This window comes from Ruditapes philippinarum, unplaced genomic scaffold, assembly GCF_026571515.1.
Source record: "Ruditapes philippinarum isolate M1 unplaced genomic scaffold, ASM2657151v2 ctg6153_1_1_1_1, whole genome shotgun sequence".
Taxonomy (NCBI): domain Eukaryota; kingdom Metazoa; phylum Mollusca; class Bivalvia; order Venerida; family Veneridae; genus Ruditapes; species Ruditapes philippinarum.
The window spans coordinates 20401-39864 of NW_026858875.1; the positions used below are offsets into that span (position 1 = coordinate 20401).

The following is a 19464-nucleotide window of genomic DNA, read 5'->3' on the forward strand; positions in this document are numbered from 1 at the left end:
TTATCCTCCGGGACTCTGCCTGTAGTTGCCGGGGCTCTGCCGGCATCTACCGGGGCTCTACCGTAGCTCTACCGTAGATCTACCGGCTATATCATACCCCGGATCATCCCCGGTTTGTGCCGGCAGAGCTACGGTGCTTCCCCGGTATAACCCCGGTCGTTCCCGGCAGAGCTAAGGATGAAGCCGGCAAAGCTAAACCTTCCCGGATCATCCCGGACCACCCCAGTGATATTAAATATTTTATTCCATCCGGGGTCGAATGCCGGATGTTCCCGGATCATCCCGGACATTGCCGGCAGAGTTACGGATGTACTCCGGTTGTTCCCGGTCGTACCCCGGTCGTTCCCGGATCACCCCGGACGTCTACCGGGGCTCTGCCGGGATGTAAGTGAGACTGTAGCTTTAGGTTTATTCTTATTCAATGGTCAAGGGTATTCATTTGAAGGTATTTGGCAAAAATGTAAGGCTCCAATTACGATGTATGCTAAATGATACGTTTGAATTATCTATTAATGTAACTAAAACTTAATTATTTTCAAAATCACAATCTCCACTTTGTTTATGTTTATTTGGGTTTTTTTCCTTTCACATCACATGGTTACAGAATTTAATCAGATCAAAACTATCACATCGTTTCTAAAATATCTTCAAATTATGTTTATAATTATAAAAATCGTTCCATGTTTTTTAACATTCATCTAAAGTTTAAAAGTTATTTCATCTCTTATCTATTTTCTGAGGATTCAACACAACTTGGAAAAATGGCAATCATAACCGAGAAAAAAGTTGTTATTGGAATATCATTTTTTGCCTAGTGTTGCGCGTTCTCAATATATTGAAATATTAAATAATTTTGTTCTTGTAAAATTATAAGAATTAAAACAAACAATGAAGAGTATTAAGAGTGTACCAACGCTTTGTTATTGGCCTATAATCTAATCAAAGAAGCGAACACAAATACTTTGAATATTCTTGTCTAAAAGCATCCCTGTCGAATCTGTCAAACTTCGGTAATCACAGATCAGAGCGACATTTGATTTTAACTGTTTGCATTGTTATTGTATAACGCCAACACTATACCTTTTAACTTTTTTAATATATATCATATGTCATATTTTTGAAATTACTGTATTTCATGAAACAAATTAAAAAAATAACTACCTTGTCGTTGATATTGTAAAGTGTAATATACGTATGTGTAAGATATTTAAAAGCTGGCCTCTCCATTTCCGCATGTTGTAATAGTTTTACAACTGTCCATATTTTCAATGTTGCTACACGAATAACAAGACATGGAATCTGTGAAATAAAATTGGATAATTTTAAATATAGCTATTAAACATTTAAAAGAATCTCGTCAAATTATATAAATAATATCACTAAGACATATTCTCTTACTAACGAGCATTTTTACTATGTGGTTATTCATATTTATTTACAATTACACAAACACAAACAATCATATAGACAAATGCCACAATAAGGAAACACATATGAGTACCAAAGTGGACAAACAAATTTTATCTGATAAACCACGGGAATTTATTCACTTGATTCACAATCAGAACTTTGGTTAAATTATTAAATGTATGTCATACAAAATAATAATTAGTTTTCTGTTTTTAAGCTTAATCTCTTAACCTTAAAGAACCAAAATTAATGAACTTTGAAAAACAATAAAAGCCAGGTCAGTATGCACATCCGTGATGCTTGACCAGGCTCTTTTCTGTTGGTAGCATTGTGTTTGAATTTTGATTTTGAATTACAGAAGACTTCAAACTGACCAATTTAAAGCAGGCGAAATCCAAATTCAGCATATTGCTGAAAAAATAGCAAATACTGTTATTATAATGTTATCTGTTATCTCATACTGTAACCAACCTGTTCGTGACAAACAATTTCAATTCATGTTTTCAAAAATAACAAGATGAGACAGATGACAATAGCCGATGATTTAATAAAGAAAATCCAGAACTAGCGGGTATAAAAGTTGATTTGTATTTTGAAAACACTTACTTGATATTTGAATTAAATACTCTTTTAGGCATGCTATAATCAAAAGAAAATACAAATTATAGCACCTTTTCGTATACAAAGAAAATTAACGTCGCATTTTACCAGTTTTTACATTTAATGGAAGTTAAATCATTTACATAAGATCATGAGTGTTGATCATTAATCTTGCGTTATCAAGTATTTAATCGTGTATAAATTGTATATTGTATGGAGTGTTAAAATTAACATATTTATCCGGAAGTAAGTCGTATAATAAGAAACGAAGATTGTAGTGTTTTAAAGAATAAGAGAATTTTTAATATTACCTTTGTAAACCTTCATTGTGTTAATTTCCTCGCATGAGTAACCTTAAATGACGGGGTAAAAAATATAAGATATATTGCGTGAAATACATGTTCATTTTAATGTGTATCTTTATCATTATTTTGTTTGGTTTTGGTCTACACAAATAATTAATAAAATTTCAACGAAATTTAGTTTAACTGACTACAAGATCTCCTTCAATGGTTAAGATACACATTAACACTTTTTGACAAATATGCGTAAGATAGAATATCTGCTCTTTGATCATATTATTTAAAATATATATCAAATCACTAATAAATTTATTTGTCTGATTTTTACACCTATCTAAAAATTCTTTGTCACATATCAGTGGTCGATTACCTTTACTGGCTTTTTCAATCTCCGTGTTAGTGACCATCAATTAATGTCACATAATTTCTGCTACACATAATTTCAAATCAACGGTGAAGCCAAATGCCAAAATAGGCCAAAACGTTATAAAATATGAAAAACAAGATCAACAAGGAAAGGCGGCGTTCAATGAACGCAACCCCCATATGACCCAGCAACAAGAACCAATGGCAAGGAGCCCAGGCGGACCCCAAACATAAAAAGGACAGGGCAACGACACGTTAATCATTAAATGATAAATAATTTGTAACTGATTAGGAATTCAAAGAAAATAATAATAGGCCCACAAAGGGGAAGGGGACAGGAGACCGGGGGAAGGGGAGGGGGGGGGTTAATCAAAGAAATAAAAACTAGAGGCAATGGGGAAAATACTTACCGTAGACGAGAAAACAACAAGGGACACAAGCAAAAGTGTCACCAAAAACAGTATGAAACAACATAGACATACATCTGAGGAACACAGTGGGGCGCCGCCTTGGAACGGTCAGCAGCATATTAATGACTGCTGGGGAGTTTAAACCGGTTAAACTATTTGACGGTTTGCTATTAAAGTGTCTATTCCAATATACTAAACTCTTAAATTTCACGAATTTTTCTAAAATTGTTAAAATTCTTGGAGACAACCTTGTCATATCAATATTTGACACGTGACAAAAGTGTTCAGTAGCTTTTTTATTCTATTGTTTTTTGTTGTTTTTTTTGCATTAAGTAAATAATGTGATTAAGTTTATATGATAAAAACATTAAATGCTCAATTTCTTATTTCATTTATCAGTTCTATAATGATTATGTTTTAAATAACAATTTTTATGGCATTTAATTATATTTTCAGAAAACGTGAAGGATTGCAACGCCTCTGACACTCCGATCCTGTTCAAGTTAATATTTAAGGACACTTCAAAGAGGAAGAAAAAATAGCAGTTGCTCCATTGACAAATCGAATGATATGACGTTATACATGTATATTACTGTTTAGTGTTTTCAAATGTCAACCAATCTAGCATACATTGTTTCTATTGGAATGTCAAACATATTTTGTAAAGTTTTCTTTCCTTCTTTAGTATGACCTACGTAAATAGTGTCTATTCAATATGACTACATTTCAACCTCAACATTAGTCGTGACATATATTTATTTTCTATTATAATAACTTATTATTTTCTTGTAAAATGTAAGTTGATTTAAGTTTTTAAATAATCAGTAAGAGTTAAATCTTAATAACTGTTAGTGACAAATCAAATTAACAATATTACTGCTTTATCTTTACAGTCTTACTTTTTTATTTGGGGACGTTTGTTTTTCCTTACGTTTTGTTTGTTGTTTATTTATAAAGAACAAAGGTAATTCAAACTATTCTCTAAAGAATGGTATGTCTTTAATCTCCTGCACTTTATGATCTTTCACACGAATTAAACATATTTTATCCGGTTTGTTGCGTGAGTAAAATTTAGAAACAAAGTCATCTTTGTTTGTTATATTACAATGATGATAGGCAACACAATTTACACATACGGATAACATTCCATCACGAAAAGTACATATTGTTACTCTTTTTGTAGCTATACCAACATTTAACTTCCCTAGACTGCAAACCGCCAGGTCAGTTATCTTTTTTTTAAATAAATTAAGGAGGGTATGTCAACAGTTAACGTAATGTAAAAAATTACGATTCACGTTTTTATGTAGAAGATGAGACTGAATTAACATTCAATCCCATATTGATTGCTCTGTTTTTATAATTTGACTGTTGCTGCTGAGAATTTCGCTGCTTGAATTTAAAATTAAAAAGGCCCGACTTGATCCAACCGAATGTTCGATATTTGCTATTTGATACTTGTGTTCATACTTTTTGGGGGATCTCTTTCCTGTTCCACAGTTTAATGTTGTTTCGTATTTAAAGCTGCATTTAAGAAAAATATACAAATAAAGAAATAGCTACATTTCGTTAATTAAATGTGATTCATAGCGATTTCTGTCCCTATTGTGGGTGGCAATGCAATCAAAATGAGTTTTTCCTCTGCCTAAAGGTCATCCGTACATGAATAAAATATCAAAAAAAACAAAAAAGCAGTCCAAATTAAGCGGTATATGTCCGCATTTTTTTACGGATGTTTTCATACAAATTCAATATTTTTATGAGATGATTACTTTTTTGTGAACGAAAGGGCTAATGCACCGTGAAACAAAAACGGTAAAAAGTTGTTTGCTTAAGAATATCTCATATTTGCTGTGATCCATAAAGTAACAATGGATTTTACCACTGTGACGTAGCGTATACATCGGCTGTTTATAGTCTTCAATTGCATGTTAAAATTCGTATACGATCTTTGGTTCTCAACTTATGAAAAATATTTAAAGAGATCAAAATACTGTTAAAAATGTTAATGAAACTATATGTATAGAATGCTTGGTTTTTAAGCTGACGGAAAATACATGTTAACATATTTATTAAATGCAGCTTTAATCTTTTGGTCGCTGTTCTGATCCGTAAGATCATTGGTAATTAACTTTTTGAACAGACTCTATTAATCTGAGCCAGCAATGTTTACCTTTCTATTTTCATTTGCTTTTTTATTTTTATTGCTTTTTTAGCATATCCTCTTTTTCAGGATTTAAGAATGTGAAAAATGATAATCTGTAACACCCATTCGTTATCTTTCATTTTAACTATCAAAAAGCGCTGTCATTTGAATGATTTCCCAAACCCAAAGTCGTCATACTATCTAGAAACAAAAGATACGCACAATTAAATGTTATGCTGATTCAATGTTTTTCTTTGATATTATGAAAAAAGACAAATAAATATTGAATTGAAAAAAGTAGTTGTTTTTTCGTTTTCATATAACCAACTTAAATTATAATATTATATCATATTGTATCGCTGTTATTCTTCATGAATGTCGTTAAAACACGCCAAGTTCTGTAAAATTAGTTCGTCGTATTTTGACTAAACTTTCTATTTTGATTTTTATCATACTGTCAAACCTTCAAGCAAGATATAACACAACAGATCATAAAACGGTACGCTTTATATCATGTGTAGAGCTATATATCAGACGTTTGGCTTTATATACTATATGCTTTAAAGTACACTATATTTCACATTTTACGATCTTATCGCACTAGATTCGTTATAAATGCTATTTTAAGCTTTGACCTCAAAGTGTTGCCTTGAACTTAAAGGTATGGTAAAGGGTGTTGTTCATAACTCGTCTTCCCATTATTGTGCAAATTTGTAGTTTCAAATTAACAAATTAACAAGTAATTTTAAAATCCCTTGAAAGATGACAAAATTATGGTTCGGACACAAAATATACACCTAAAAGAGACAATGTTAAAATTTGGCCTCCAAGTGTGACATTGACCTTACAAGTGTGACATTGACCTTAGAGGTATAGGTTGGAATGTTGCGCACAACACATCGTCTTATAATTGTAAAACCTAAATGAGACCATGTTAACCTTTGACCTCCAAGTGAGACCTTGACCTTTGATGTTAACGTCTGAGTGTTCGGTGCTACATATCATCACTTTAGTAGGTAGAGGGGTGATTTGCCAAAGGCACGCCTAGCAATTTCGAAATCCTTTGAACAACTGGAAACAAGATATACCCTTCATTAGACCATGTTAAGTTTTGACTTCCAAGTGGGCCATTGAACTTGGAGGTATGTCTCGCGTTTTCACCATAAGGCGTCGTCCCATTATTGTGGCTATATATGCCAAGTAATTTTAACATCCCTTGCTCTATGACAAAATTACGGAACTGACACTAAATATACTCTTAAACAGAACATGTAAGACTTTTACCTCCAAATTGATTGTGTCGATGTGACGTAAACCCACCCCCCCCCCAAAGAAAAATAAAACAGAAAACCTCCAAATGTGACTTTGCCCTTAGAGGTAGGCGTCAAGGTGTTTTACATGACACTCCCACAACCAAAACATACTAGGGATTTTGATTGTCAAAATTTCAAATATTTTCCTGTCACGACTGCCAATTTTCAAACCCAGCAAAAAGTCTTCTGGTTGCAAGTTATGTAAGTTAGATTAAAAAACAAAACAGTTGACCCTCCAGTGTTAGGACAAAAGAAAGGTAAACACTTGACACATTTATCCGCTATTCCACGCCCTATTCCCGGGATGATGCGCACAAGTAACAAGGGACTTTCTGACTATACAATATTTAGCAACATTATAATTCCACTTAACATGTAGCATGATGTACATGTATTTTAATTATTTTATTTGTGCAATATTTCACTTTTTGACTTGGACGAAAAATAATAAACGCATCATTAATATTTTTTCAAAATTGAATGCAAATAGGAAATTGTTACTTCAAGATCAACGTTGTCGGGGGCAGAGCGATTTTAAACGATGACATTTATTTAAATCTGATTGCTTCAAAATAGACGAAACCATCATCAGAAAGAACAGTTCATAATACAAAAAATACAGTGTAGTTATCGATATTACGATAATTACATTATAAAGTTATATAACTACAATACTGGACATTTTCTGACGCGGGAGTGAGTTTTTATTGCGCGGGAAAAGTTGTCAATATTAACCGTGTTTAGTATTGCAATGGAACAGAATCTTTCGGTCAAGAAACAATTGAACTCAAAAGATTTTTGATCTTCAGTCAATCTTATCCTTTGGCCAACTGACCATTTTCTATCGTGTGAATCTGACTGTTTTGTTATATTATAATATTTGTGTGGATACGTTTCGAGGTACGGTGGCAACAATGACTTTTGGAGGTTTTGGCAACCTCTTAACTAGGCTGACTATAATTTACTTGCCGCGTAAGAGTAATTTTTGCCTTGACATTTTTTGTGCAATAGCTTGAAGTATTTATACGAAAATATAAATTACATGGTACCACTCCAAGTCAAAGACCGGTAATTGGCCCAAGTATGGACATTCAAGATCCTGAAACAAACAATTAAACCAAGAAACAGAGGCATAGTCAAAAAGACATCTAACAGGAGAGGAGACCAGGAGTGTTCTAGTATTGAGGAACTTACTTTTCCTACACAGAAATCTTTACTGACCATTGAATTATTGAATTAAACCTTTGATTTGAACTAAAAAAGACCCTTAACAGCTTGGCATTCCTTATTGACGGTAATGTAACGCACAATATCCTTGCCCTTAAAGTCATAGAACAATGACCGGAAAATGCCCACGTGGCTTATGTATTTTCGTTGGTGCGCCGATTTCTTATGCCATTAAATATATTCAGCTTACTTTGATGAAATTCACATAATCTTCCGTGACTAATCGCGAGCCACCCGTTTTTCCGAGGTTATTACGGTTATTGCAATAGCTCCGAAGCTTCACTTGAAGGTAGTATAAAAATGGTGTTTTGCAAAGACGTATTTCAGCATTGCCCGTGTGGCATTAGTCCTTCCATGCGCGGCGATATAATTAATGTTCTTTAATTTATTTATAAAGTCAACGAAATTTCGGGGGAAAAATATTATCTTGAGTACATTTTGTTTTAAATGGCCCATTATGCCTTAAAAATGCTATCAATTTTATTTTCCTAAAATATGTTGATATCTTGATCCGATAGATCCCAAAAGAATAACTCAATTACGACATTGATGAACAACCTTTTTCTTCTTTGCCCTGTCGGCAATTGGTATAGTGATAGTGAATAAGTATTTTGTATGGAAGACGAAATAACACTTTGTTTTCATTAAGCTTCCTTTATGCACGATAAGCTCTACTTTACTATCTTTAGTTTTTAAACATCTGGCATGCTTTAATAAAACATAAATAGATGCATGTCTGACATTTCTAAAGAATTAAAAAGTATTGAATTCTGAAACATAATGTGCCTTTAACGTTGTTAAGATTTTGTTGCAAAAAAGGGGGCAGTGGAATAACTTTTATGATTTACATAAACGTAAATGTTCTTTTGAGTGTTAATTCAGCCAAATTTTCATTATACGAGGGATGATCAATTAGCTCGCAGAAAAATGGTATAGCGTTGTAATCATGGCAATTCAAAGTGAGCTTGATTGAAATAACGGATTAATTAATGATCTGACTAAATACACATATCTACAGTCATTTGGTTTATTAATAATGGTCTCCATAAACCTCATTTCGTGAGATCCGGAACAAAATTGTTTTCATGTGAACCCGTTTATAATAATCTTATATGGTTAATGCATTACCACAATCACGTGACGCTATGTTTAGCATACTCATAATAACATTATTATAACATGTGATGTCACTTTTCCTGATTAGCATATTCCGCACAAATTTGCAAGCATGAGTGCCACACAAAAATCGGTTTCAGTCAGTTTCTGAGGCATAAATTAATTCTAGTGAGCGAGAGCTATTGAATATGTTAACAGTGCTTATCGAAATGTTGTTCCGAAAAAAACTACTTAAAGTATCGTTTCGAAGGGTTTTCGGTAACGACAGCGCCTACCACCGTAACTGTTATCAATCGGATACTCAATATTGGCCGTCGATTTACAATTACAAAAATTGTAGCGACAACGGACTGAATATATGGGCCTTTTGGTGAAACGACAACTCATCATGCGAATAAATTGTGCTTGTTTAATTACAAAAATGTTAAAATATTGTAAAAGGCGAAGCGGACAGAATCGTGCAAACGAATTATGAAGCTATTTGCCTTTTAAAGATATAACGAGATCATTTGATCGTATAATTACGTGCCGTGTTATAAAAATTAACAAATTGAAACCAATTCTTCTTTATAGTTTACTACTACTTTCAAGTCTGTTCAGTCAATGTCAAGTTGATTTATATTTTATGTCTTTAACAGACTCAATCATTCCTTGTCATTAGGTTTGGATTATGCCGGTGTGATGTGACCTTCCTTCCAAAATTTTAGCTAGTTTCTTGACTTAATTTGTAGCAGCATTCCAATCAAAACAAAAGAAAAACGAACAAACAGTTTGTTTACATCTTAATTAAAAACGAAATGCTGATTTAGATAGAAGTATTTTAATTCATGTCAGATATGAAAGAGCACAGAAAGATTCATGAATAATAATAAAAAATATCCTCAAAACTTTGTCATTTGTCACAAGTTTCGCAGATTCAAGATACAGTCCCAGGTTTATATTGAACTTATTTTTTACTTTCGGGTACGTGTATCTTTTGATTTTAATATATATCTTCGAGGAGAACACTTTCAAAATTTTTATTTTAATAATTTGCATTTCACTAGTCAAAAAAGGAAAACTATTATGCACTACCATCTTTTCTACTCTTGATGCAAGAACACTAATAATACATGCTCATTTTTAAATGTTACGTTAATACGAACAGGAAAATGTTTTCAACAAAAGGAATTATTTACATATGTTATCATAACAAGTTCCCATAATTCTTGCTTGTTAAATGCAGTACGTGTCAGTTATCCATGTTTCAAAATTGACATCATTAATATCATGTTTTAAAAAAAATGAAAAGAAATCATGTTACAGAAGCATAACGTATGTAAAATATACAACTTTGTAAATACAATAAAATTTAAATATTACATCTGCTGAATTTACACTTTCACACTATTGGAATGAAACTTGAAGCTGTGCAGAGAAATAAGTACAAAACATGGACAAAATTTTTGTATGAATTTAGTACGTTCTTAAATAACCGAATATAATGATTTGCAATGGATTTAAATCTATCTGATATAAAATGTAGTTGTTACACAATTCCTATGAATTTAAAGCAATCAAGACTTTAACCCCAATAAAGTTTAACCATTGAGAATTTTTTGTTTTACGTTCATTAGCACTGTCAAGGTCATACGATAATTTTTCCTTATTTACTAGTGTGGAAAATGACTTCAGGTGCCACTCCATGCATTATAGCAGGTAGTGTCAGGCTATGATTTAAAGCACCAATGTCATGTTAGCTAGCTTGATAGCAGAAGAATCATCCGACCGTGCCTGGCGGGATTCGAACCCACAGTTATAATGGGAAAGTTGACTGAAATCCACGACCATCTCCACCTGGCCTCGAACGCCCCTTGATAGTCTTAATATCTTGATAGTCTTAATATTTCTATTAAAACTAGTAGTTTGTTATCAATGTATTTTACACAATGTCAGATAGGCTCTTTTTTATGTTCATATGCCCTAGTTGTGGGGGAAAAAGTAAAGGGTAAATAATGTGCGCAAGGTTATGTAGTCAGAATTTACCTCTGAATGAAATATTATATTATACTACAACGTACCGAGAAATCTTTTTGCCGAAAATATTATGAGGTGATTGCCATAAACTGGCTAATTGTGAGCTGTCCCTGCACTTTGTACAGTAATTTGGTCCAATACAGTCAAAAATATGTAGTCTAATAACGAGGAAATCAAAATTGGAAAACAACCTTATTTAGCAGTCTTCCGGGTTGTTTTGGGTCTTAAACAATTCATATTTTCAAATATTGAATAAGACTTAAGCATTCCTTGCCTCGACATCCTTAGTATTTAACATGTAGGACAAATTTTGTGTCTTTGTCAATAAGACTTAGTGCGGGAATGCATAGATATCAGGCTTGAAATTGTTGTTCTCGTGACTTCGTCATTATGTAACAACAAGCATACACGTTGAATTCATATTCCCCGCCGAGAACCGGTTATTTCTAACACAACAACTGGAGACAAAAGGCTTTATTTATATATTTATTATATCATAAACAGTAATATTCTTTGTACAGGATACAAATTAAGGGCAATAACAGAGGCCATAACTCCGTGTTTAACACATACAACATAACATTTATTCAGCATTAAATGTTACAATATTAACAGCCAGTTCAATATGTAATTCAAACATATAAGGGGCAAGTACATGATTAACAGAGAATTATACAAATGATTTATATAAATTAATCTTAAAATAAAATAACAGAGTAAATATGATTGATTTTTTAAAGTCGTTCCAAATCAATATTTCTCATCATTATTATCTGTTGTGTTACTTCTATAGTAAAACATATTACAAAAAATATTTTTCTATTGTTATATTTATGCGAGCAATTTTGTGTGCATTAAATACATTTTGTAAAACAATTCAAATATGGATCGGTTGGGGATCCATTTCATTGTGTTCATATTTACTTAAAATACTTACAAATGATTACAAGAAAACCAAACAGTGAAATTTAGGCTATGATAATAAAAATTCGTTTTGGAATAAAGAAGAATTATTGCATATGGAAAGCTTTGTACATAAATTTGCTGACATTAATGATCCTTTTAACAGAGACTAATTTCATAAGTGAGATAAATTTTTGCTTAGTAGGCCAATGGTAAAAATAAAGATTGAAGTAAGTTTTTCTTTGGTAATTATGTTTTGGGTATTTGCTTTCTATAACATTCATATTACAGTTTGAACATATTCTTTATTGTCTAGGAATATTTAAATGTCTTCCTTTTTCACATCATTACATCATAGGATGATGTCGGAATCTTGTCATTGCTATTTTAAATTTACTATTTGGTATTACATCTAGATATCGTTCTACTTTTAATTCTTTCTTTACCAGCTATATGACTGTAGTCTATTTGAATTGCTAATTTCAGCATGATATATATATCTTTGTTTAATAGTGTGTAAAGATACGAGGTCAGCATTTTAAGATAGCCAAATGTTTGATATACCTATTTCATCGAACATTTGTTGAACATGTCCGACCCAATTTAAACCATTATGGTTATTACCATGATTATTAAAATCATCTTTACGCATATTGTATGTCGTTTTAATTAATGTACGTATTATCATCTGATTTTTCTATTCATATCCAAAATCTAGTTAAATTTATTTTACGATGTGTCATCATAGGATACCTTCCTAGTTCAACATATAATGCAACATGGTTTGTTCATTAACGAAAGTGTAATATTTTTTGTATGCATTCATTATGAATCATTTGCACAATGGTACCAAAATATGTCTGAGCCATATTTAAAAATTGATCCTACAAGACTATCTAATAATTTACATTTTTATTTTGTATTGAGATTTAATTAGCTATAGTTAAAAATATGAATTATGAAGTACATATATAGAGTGTTTTGCTATGTGATTTTGTGTTCTATTCCAGTTGTAGTTTTTAATAGGATTATTTCTAAGTATTTGAACGAATCAACGATTTCTAACACTACGTTATTAAAAATGAAATAACTCGTTGTTTTTCGTCCTTTTTCGAAAGTCATAATTTTTGTTTTAGATGTATTTACTCTTAAATGCAGCAGATCGCAGTATAATTGTAAGTCAGTAAGTATTGACTGTAATGCATGTGGTATGTCTGCAAAAATGACGGCATCATCGGCGCAAAGGAATAAATTTAATTATTCTAAATATAGAACAGATGCCATCTATGTTAATATTTATAGTTGAAAGAATGTCATTTACGATAAATAAGAAATCAGACTGGAACGGGGATCTTTCTGTTGAACTCCAATGTTTGGCGTGAAAAAAGTTGAGTTTTCTGATTTATATCTTACGCACGCTTTCACTGTATCATACATAGCTCTTATAGAACTAACAAATCGGAAGCTCAAATTTTCTGTTATTAGTTTATGAAATAAATGAGATCAAATCATTTTTCGAAATCTTTAAAACAACAATATAATTTTTTTTCTTTAACGTCAAAGTTTTAGCTGTAACTGAATGTAAAATAAAGACGCAATCAATTGTTGATTAACCTACCTGAAAGCCAAATTGATTTTCAATGATTGTTTCGTTTGTTTGAGTCCAGTTTGTAAAGGGGTTTAACAGAATTTGAGAGTAGATTTTTTATATAATATTTATTTTTGTTATTCTTCTATAATTTAGTGGGTTTTCTAGTCCCCTCCTTTGTAAAAAGGTATTATTATTCCTTCGCCAAACGATTCAGGATATTGTTCAGAAGTAAATATAGATTTATATAATATTATCTGGACACACCAATGAATTGCCTTTTTGTATTGATTGTTCCCATAAAGTTTTGTTGAAATCATACAGCAATTGCAAAGAAATAGCAATATTGCTATGTATGAATACTTCATGACTTATCAAGGGGAATAACTCTGTGTTAAAGGGTATGGCCTGAACAAGGTAAAGATATACTCATCTCCTCTTAGTATCCATGATTCCAATAAAGATTCATTGAATTCAGACCAGTAGTTGCGATAAATAGCACGGAAACGATAATTGCTTATAAGCATATTGCATAACAAATCAAGGGCCATAACTCTGCGTTGAGCGATCGGACAGAAACAAGGCGACGATATGCGTATCTCCTGTTCATATTGCTGGTTCCCATAATGTTTCGTTGAATTCAGGTCAGTATTTGCAGAGGAGTGGTGCGGAAACGATTATTGATCTATATGCAAAATTAAGGGCCTTAATTATGTGTTGAAGAGTCGGACCGGAACACGATATGCACATATCCTCTTGATATTGATGGTTCCCATCAATTTTCGTTTAATTCCAGCCAATATTTGCAGCGCGGAAACGAATTTCGGACGGAAGGACAGTCGGATGGATGGAAGAACAGTCGGACAACGCAAAAACAATATCACCCTCCCGATTCCATCGGCGGGGATAATAAAATGTAAAACAAAATTTAGATATCAACATAAAAAATATTAAGTTAACCGAAAAACGAATAAATAAAGCTTAAATAAACTCTTAATATGATTTTTTTGTAATATTTGATACATATATATATATATATTAACTTTTTAAGATCGGCTACGCTTTTATTTAAACAATTACGGGTTTGAATATTTTCCAGAGAAAAAATTTCTGTAGTAAGGTGAGGAGCTATCCTCATATTTTCTATACAATTGTTCCGTAGAATTCAATTTGACAAATACTCTTTCACCGGCCATTAACTTTACAATCGCTTGTGTCGATTTACAATGACCGCTGGTGTACTGGTATCCGTAGGTAGTTGCACAAACTTTTGATTCGACCATTATATCAAAGTAGATATAGATACCGATAGGTACACACATTTGTGCGTAAAAGATATACGTTCCAACTTTAGGGGCAGTGAATATTCCATTTGAATTGTTATACGCTACTCCCTCATTCCATAGTGTTTCAGAAAAGATCATAGTTTGGCCGCTTCGTGGACTGTATTGAGCTCCGGAGTAGGCGTTAAAAATCACACTTGAGTCTAGCTCTGGTAAGGAAACAATAAATTGATAGGTTTTTTGTAATTTTTATAATTATTAACATTAATAACAAGGAGAGCTAGTTGACACATAAACATATGGTACTGATCACTCCTGTGAAGTTTTATCGAAATCAGTTTAACCGTTTGACAAATGAAAGTCGGACAAGCTTAAAGAGGACGTCCGACGACAGATAGACGGCGATGGCAAAAACAGTATGTCTCTTAAAATGTTTGGGTGGCATAATCATACAAGTGCTAACAATGATGCCATGGACGTTTCCGTTTTCACGATATATACGACATAGTATACAAAGATTTATACCGAAAAAAGTTAGAAAAGTCTATTTTATTAAAAAACATAAATTATATCATTTGCAGCATGTTATAATATCAAAAGTTTGTGGAAAGCTTGAGGTCGTAAGAATCTTTTTACATGGGTCTTGAGTGAATAATTTTCCATTGTTTTTCATTATTTCCTTCCAAATACGGACATTTTTTCTGCATTACAGATTTATAACTTCTGCACAAAGATTGTAGGATAATTCCCTTTAAAAACGGTGTTTTGCTAAGGCTTTGGTCATACAGTTCATATTGGTTCATAACACCTTTAGAAATCTTATAAATGTAATAAAATTATATAAAATTTTCTTGCGTTTATGAGCAATTCAAAGTCGGTAAATAAAAGCATCACATAGCAACACACAAATATAAGTATCATATTTACTCTGGAATGAATATGTTGCATTTCAAAAACAATATGCATTTAAAATAGAGCATGCAAAGTCGATTTTATGAGTCAAATTACTTACGACAATCCTCTATGTTACAGGTAACTACTTGCATATTATCTCCGACGCAATGTTTTCCGTTAATACCAGGTTCTGGATTTGTGCATGATCTGGACCTTGTCTTGAACCCGTCACCGCAAGAAACGCTACAAGTGCTCCACGTGTTCCATGCAGACCAACTTCCGTTTAATTCTATCAAAACAATAATGGGTTTACCACACAAGTAAATTTCTAATGTTTGGACAATATGGTCCTCATTTATGAATCTTTATTAAAGTTCAATCATTTCAGTTTATCACCTTGACTAATTCTGTACCTCTTGTTGCTTTAAACTATGATCGACTGTGACAGCATGACACATAATTATGTTCAATATTGATTCTAATGGACTCGTTCACAAATGCAGGACATGTATCGTCATGAACAATAAAGCTTTGCAGTTGTCTACTCATAGTGTACTCAAGAATGTATAATAACATCATAGTTTATACACCAGAATGTACAATAAGTGTTATTTTCTAACAGTTGGTTTTAATAAAACAACAGATATTGAAATAGATCGATGAATTTAATATTCACAGACACATATTAAGATGATTAAAATGTCAACGTGCAAAATATATATATATATATCAAGTAAATAAGGTTGATACATTAGAATAAAGTGTACATGACAAATGGCTTTAGCCTTAGTATGAAAAAAGGACGTGTTTAAATTAAATACCACATTTATAAGAATTTTGTCAAATATAAACATACACATACCATCGCATGACTTTTGCTTGCATAATTTGACATCTATAGTATCCCCAAAGCAATGGTTGCCATGTCGTAGTGGTGACGGGTTAGTACATTTACGATGTCTTTTCTGTATACCTATATCGCAAGTAACAGGGCATGGCTCCCAGCTTGACCATTCCGCCCAGCCCCCATGAACTGAAATTGTATATGAATTGAAATTTTATAATATTACATCATACATCAATAAAAATATCATTAGGTTAAATTTTCTTCTAGATGTATCGGTGGCATTTTCCATGCTTATTGCTCAACATGCCAGAATAAATTGAACAGTGCATCTGGCAATGCATAATCTTGCTCAATGAAAGGCATACTGATTATTTTTCCTATCCTAAATTTATAAGCATCTTAACCCCAAAGAAAAATCGAATTATATTTCATTGTACCATATCAATCAATAAATTGTTCATTATCTTACAGTACCTATTTATCATATTTACAAAATCTAATAGCGGCTCAAACTTGAAAAAAACAAATTAACAAATAAAGTATCAATTATATATTCTACCTGGACATAATGGCCGAGTACAAGGTTTGGTGTCCGTGTCGGTTCCATTACAATCCAGACCTTTGTATGCAGGTGCAGGGTTTGTGCACGTTCTTATTCTAGAGAGTTTGCCATGACCGCATGTGACGTCACATGATGACCACGATGACCAATCGGCCCAGTTACCATCAACTTAAAATAAATAATAGCAGCACACGTAGATGTGTGCAAACGAAAATCAAACATAAGGACGTTTTAGGGAATTTTCATTTAGACAAATAGGCAAAATTAAAACAGTTCAATATAATTTCTTTAAATTAGGCATGTTGTTAGAATATGATAACAGAAAAACGTTGGTTGTTCTCATTTTCGAGTTATTAACCCTTAAATTGGACGTTTTTGCTGATTCAAGGGCAGATAATTTACAATGAAAGGAAACGATACCTTATTTTTTCCTTATCTGCATGAAGCTTACCTTTAAGTTTAGTCAATATGAAAAAATTCAAAACGAAATAAGGGTAGATATTTTGTCCACTTCTTCTCTTAACCTGTGCTTTTTTCCTTAAAAAAATGCCCTTCTTTTATGAATTTTAAGTAACTTTATTTTTATTGAAAAAATAAATAAACAGAAATAAAAAAAGGAATCGCATTTTGATTTTCTGAGCACTGTATTAGAAAAACTGAAAAATCATAGTTACCTAGATCACACAATTTGCAGAATTTACGACAGTGTAACTTAGCTTTATGGATATCTTCACAGATGTCAAAATCTTTGTTCCAGAATGCGCAGTTTACCATATTATCGCTGCAAGGGGGCGCTTAAATTAAAATTAAATATTAAAGACGTGATTTTGTGAGTTAGCGAGCGAACGAGTGAGTGAGTAAGAAATCTTCTCATCTTAAAGTGAAAATCAATCGTTCACAGTTAGGGCAATAGAACTTTATATGTCATCTGGAAATTTTTAATACATTTATTAGAGCGTGCCTGACTATTCATAGCGCTTAGTAGTAAAAATTGGTATAAATGTGTAAAAAAATATTGATACAGTGAAATTTAGAGATTTTGATAGTGAACAAGTGTGCAAAATCTCAAAGCCATAAATATCGATGGATAATCTGAGGTGGTACATAAACTTTAATGTTAATTTTAAGTCGAAAAGGGGGCATATTTTTGTCAAAATATTTGTTAGAAATACCTCCGCATATGTACAGGTTAGGTTATACAAGTTTGCGAAGTTTCAGAGTCATATGTCAATGGACTTTAAAAATATTTGAGGCTGTACGCGAGTTTTAACATAAGTGGTTACGCCGACTCCGACGCCGACGCACGGGGAACTAGAATAGCTATCTTTATTATTTTAATACTCAAGGTAAAATCGTATAAACCATCAGTATTCAAACTATGAAAATTTACTGATAGAGGATGAATAAGACTACTAACGGGTTTTGTGGTTGCATAGGTCTTTGTTACATTGATCAATACCGCAGCATTCTTCACATTCTTGTATCTGTTGACCACTACTCAACTTTGACACGTTAGTGTATACTGGTATGCTACCGCAATTCTGTAAAAATGGAGATGATTGTGTTCATTGTAAAAACATTCAATTGAAAAAATTAAAACATTGTTTTTGCAATTTTTACTGATGATATGATTAAAGGCAAAGTCAATATGATTTAACATTAAGGCGGTTTTAAAATTTCCATATCATTTATGCACAAGTCTTGTGCTTATATATTTGTCATTTGCGGAAAAAGTTTCATTACAGATAGATAATATAATGGCTTTTGAATGTAGGTTTGCAAACGTGACAATAATTATGCTCAGCTTAAACGTATTAGGCAAAGAATATTAAATGTTGTTGTTTCCAGAATTGTATGGCAAATTACTTGCTCTATGTGTTTTTTTATGTCGAAACAAAGTAAAGAACTATCAAAAATATTATAACTAGTTTGAATTAAAGTAATATTGCTAAATCAAAGCTATCTCTATGCCATTATCTGCATTTTTATATAAACTAATAATGATATTTTATTAGTCCTATAATGTTGAAAAAAGGCAAATGTGTTTATTTTATAAGTAGTAATTAAAATTATATAATAGTGGAACAAATGTATCTCACCTCATTTCGTGTACATCCGAGTGTAAATAAAACAGATTGTCCTTTCTTTTGTAAACGTTTGAAACATGACTGAAAGTAAAAGGAGAAATAAACATTGACAAGAAATATCAAAATAAGGACGAAAAAGTAAATTATTCTCTAAAAATATCATCTTAAAAGAAGTCAGATGTCAAACGAAACAACGTGACAAAATTTTCATCAACTTATCTAAAAGTTTTCAAACAATTAGATTTATTTACATGATTATCATTCGAATGCATTTGAAATTGTATCCGTTATCTAGCAAAACAATGAAGATTTTATATGTTTTTTCTTGTTTTTGTTTTGTTTTGGGGGTTCTGTTTGTTTCATTGTTTTTTTGTTGTTGTTTTTTCGAGTTTAA

The 19464-nt window shown here is 32.1% G+C and overlaps 1 protein-coding gene across 1 annotated transcript in view; it reads right to left on the reverse strand.

The window, feature by feature from the left end:
- Positions 1-19188, reverse strand: part of LOC132754551 (coadhesin-like) — a gene marked incomplete at its 3' end in the record, with an annotated part of 31689 nt that extends 12501 nt beyond the window's left edge. The window contains exons 1-9 of the mRNA XM_060745191.1: positions 19083-19188; positions 18401-18524; positions 17658-17777; positions 16981-17151; positions 16437-16607; positions 15693-15863; positions 14478-14889; positions 1785-1821; positions 1162-1299 (exon numbers count right to left, since the gene is read on the reverse strand). Coding sequence (XP_060601174.1) covers positions 1162-1299; positions 1785-1821; positions 14478-14889; positions 15693-15863; positions 16437-16607; positions 16981-17151; positions 17658-17757 — 1200 coding nt within the window. The remainder of the gene's footprint in view (positions 1-1161; positions 1300-1784; positions 1822-14477; positions 14890-15692; positions 15864-16436; positions 16608-16980; positions 17152-17657; positions 17778-18400; positions 18525-19082) is intronic.
- Between the last annotated feature and the right edge of the window lie 276 nt (positions 19189-19464).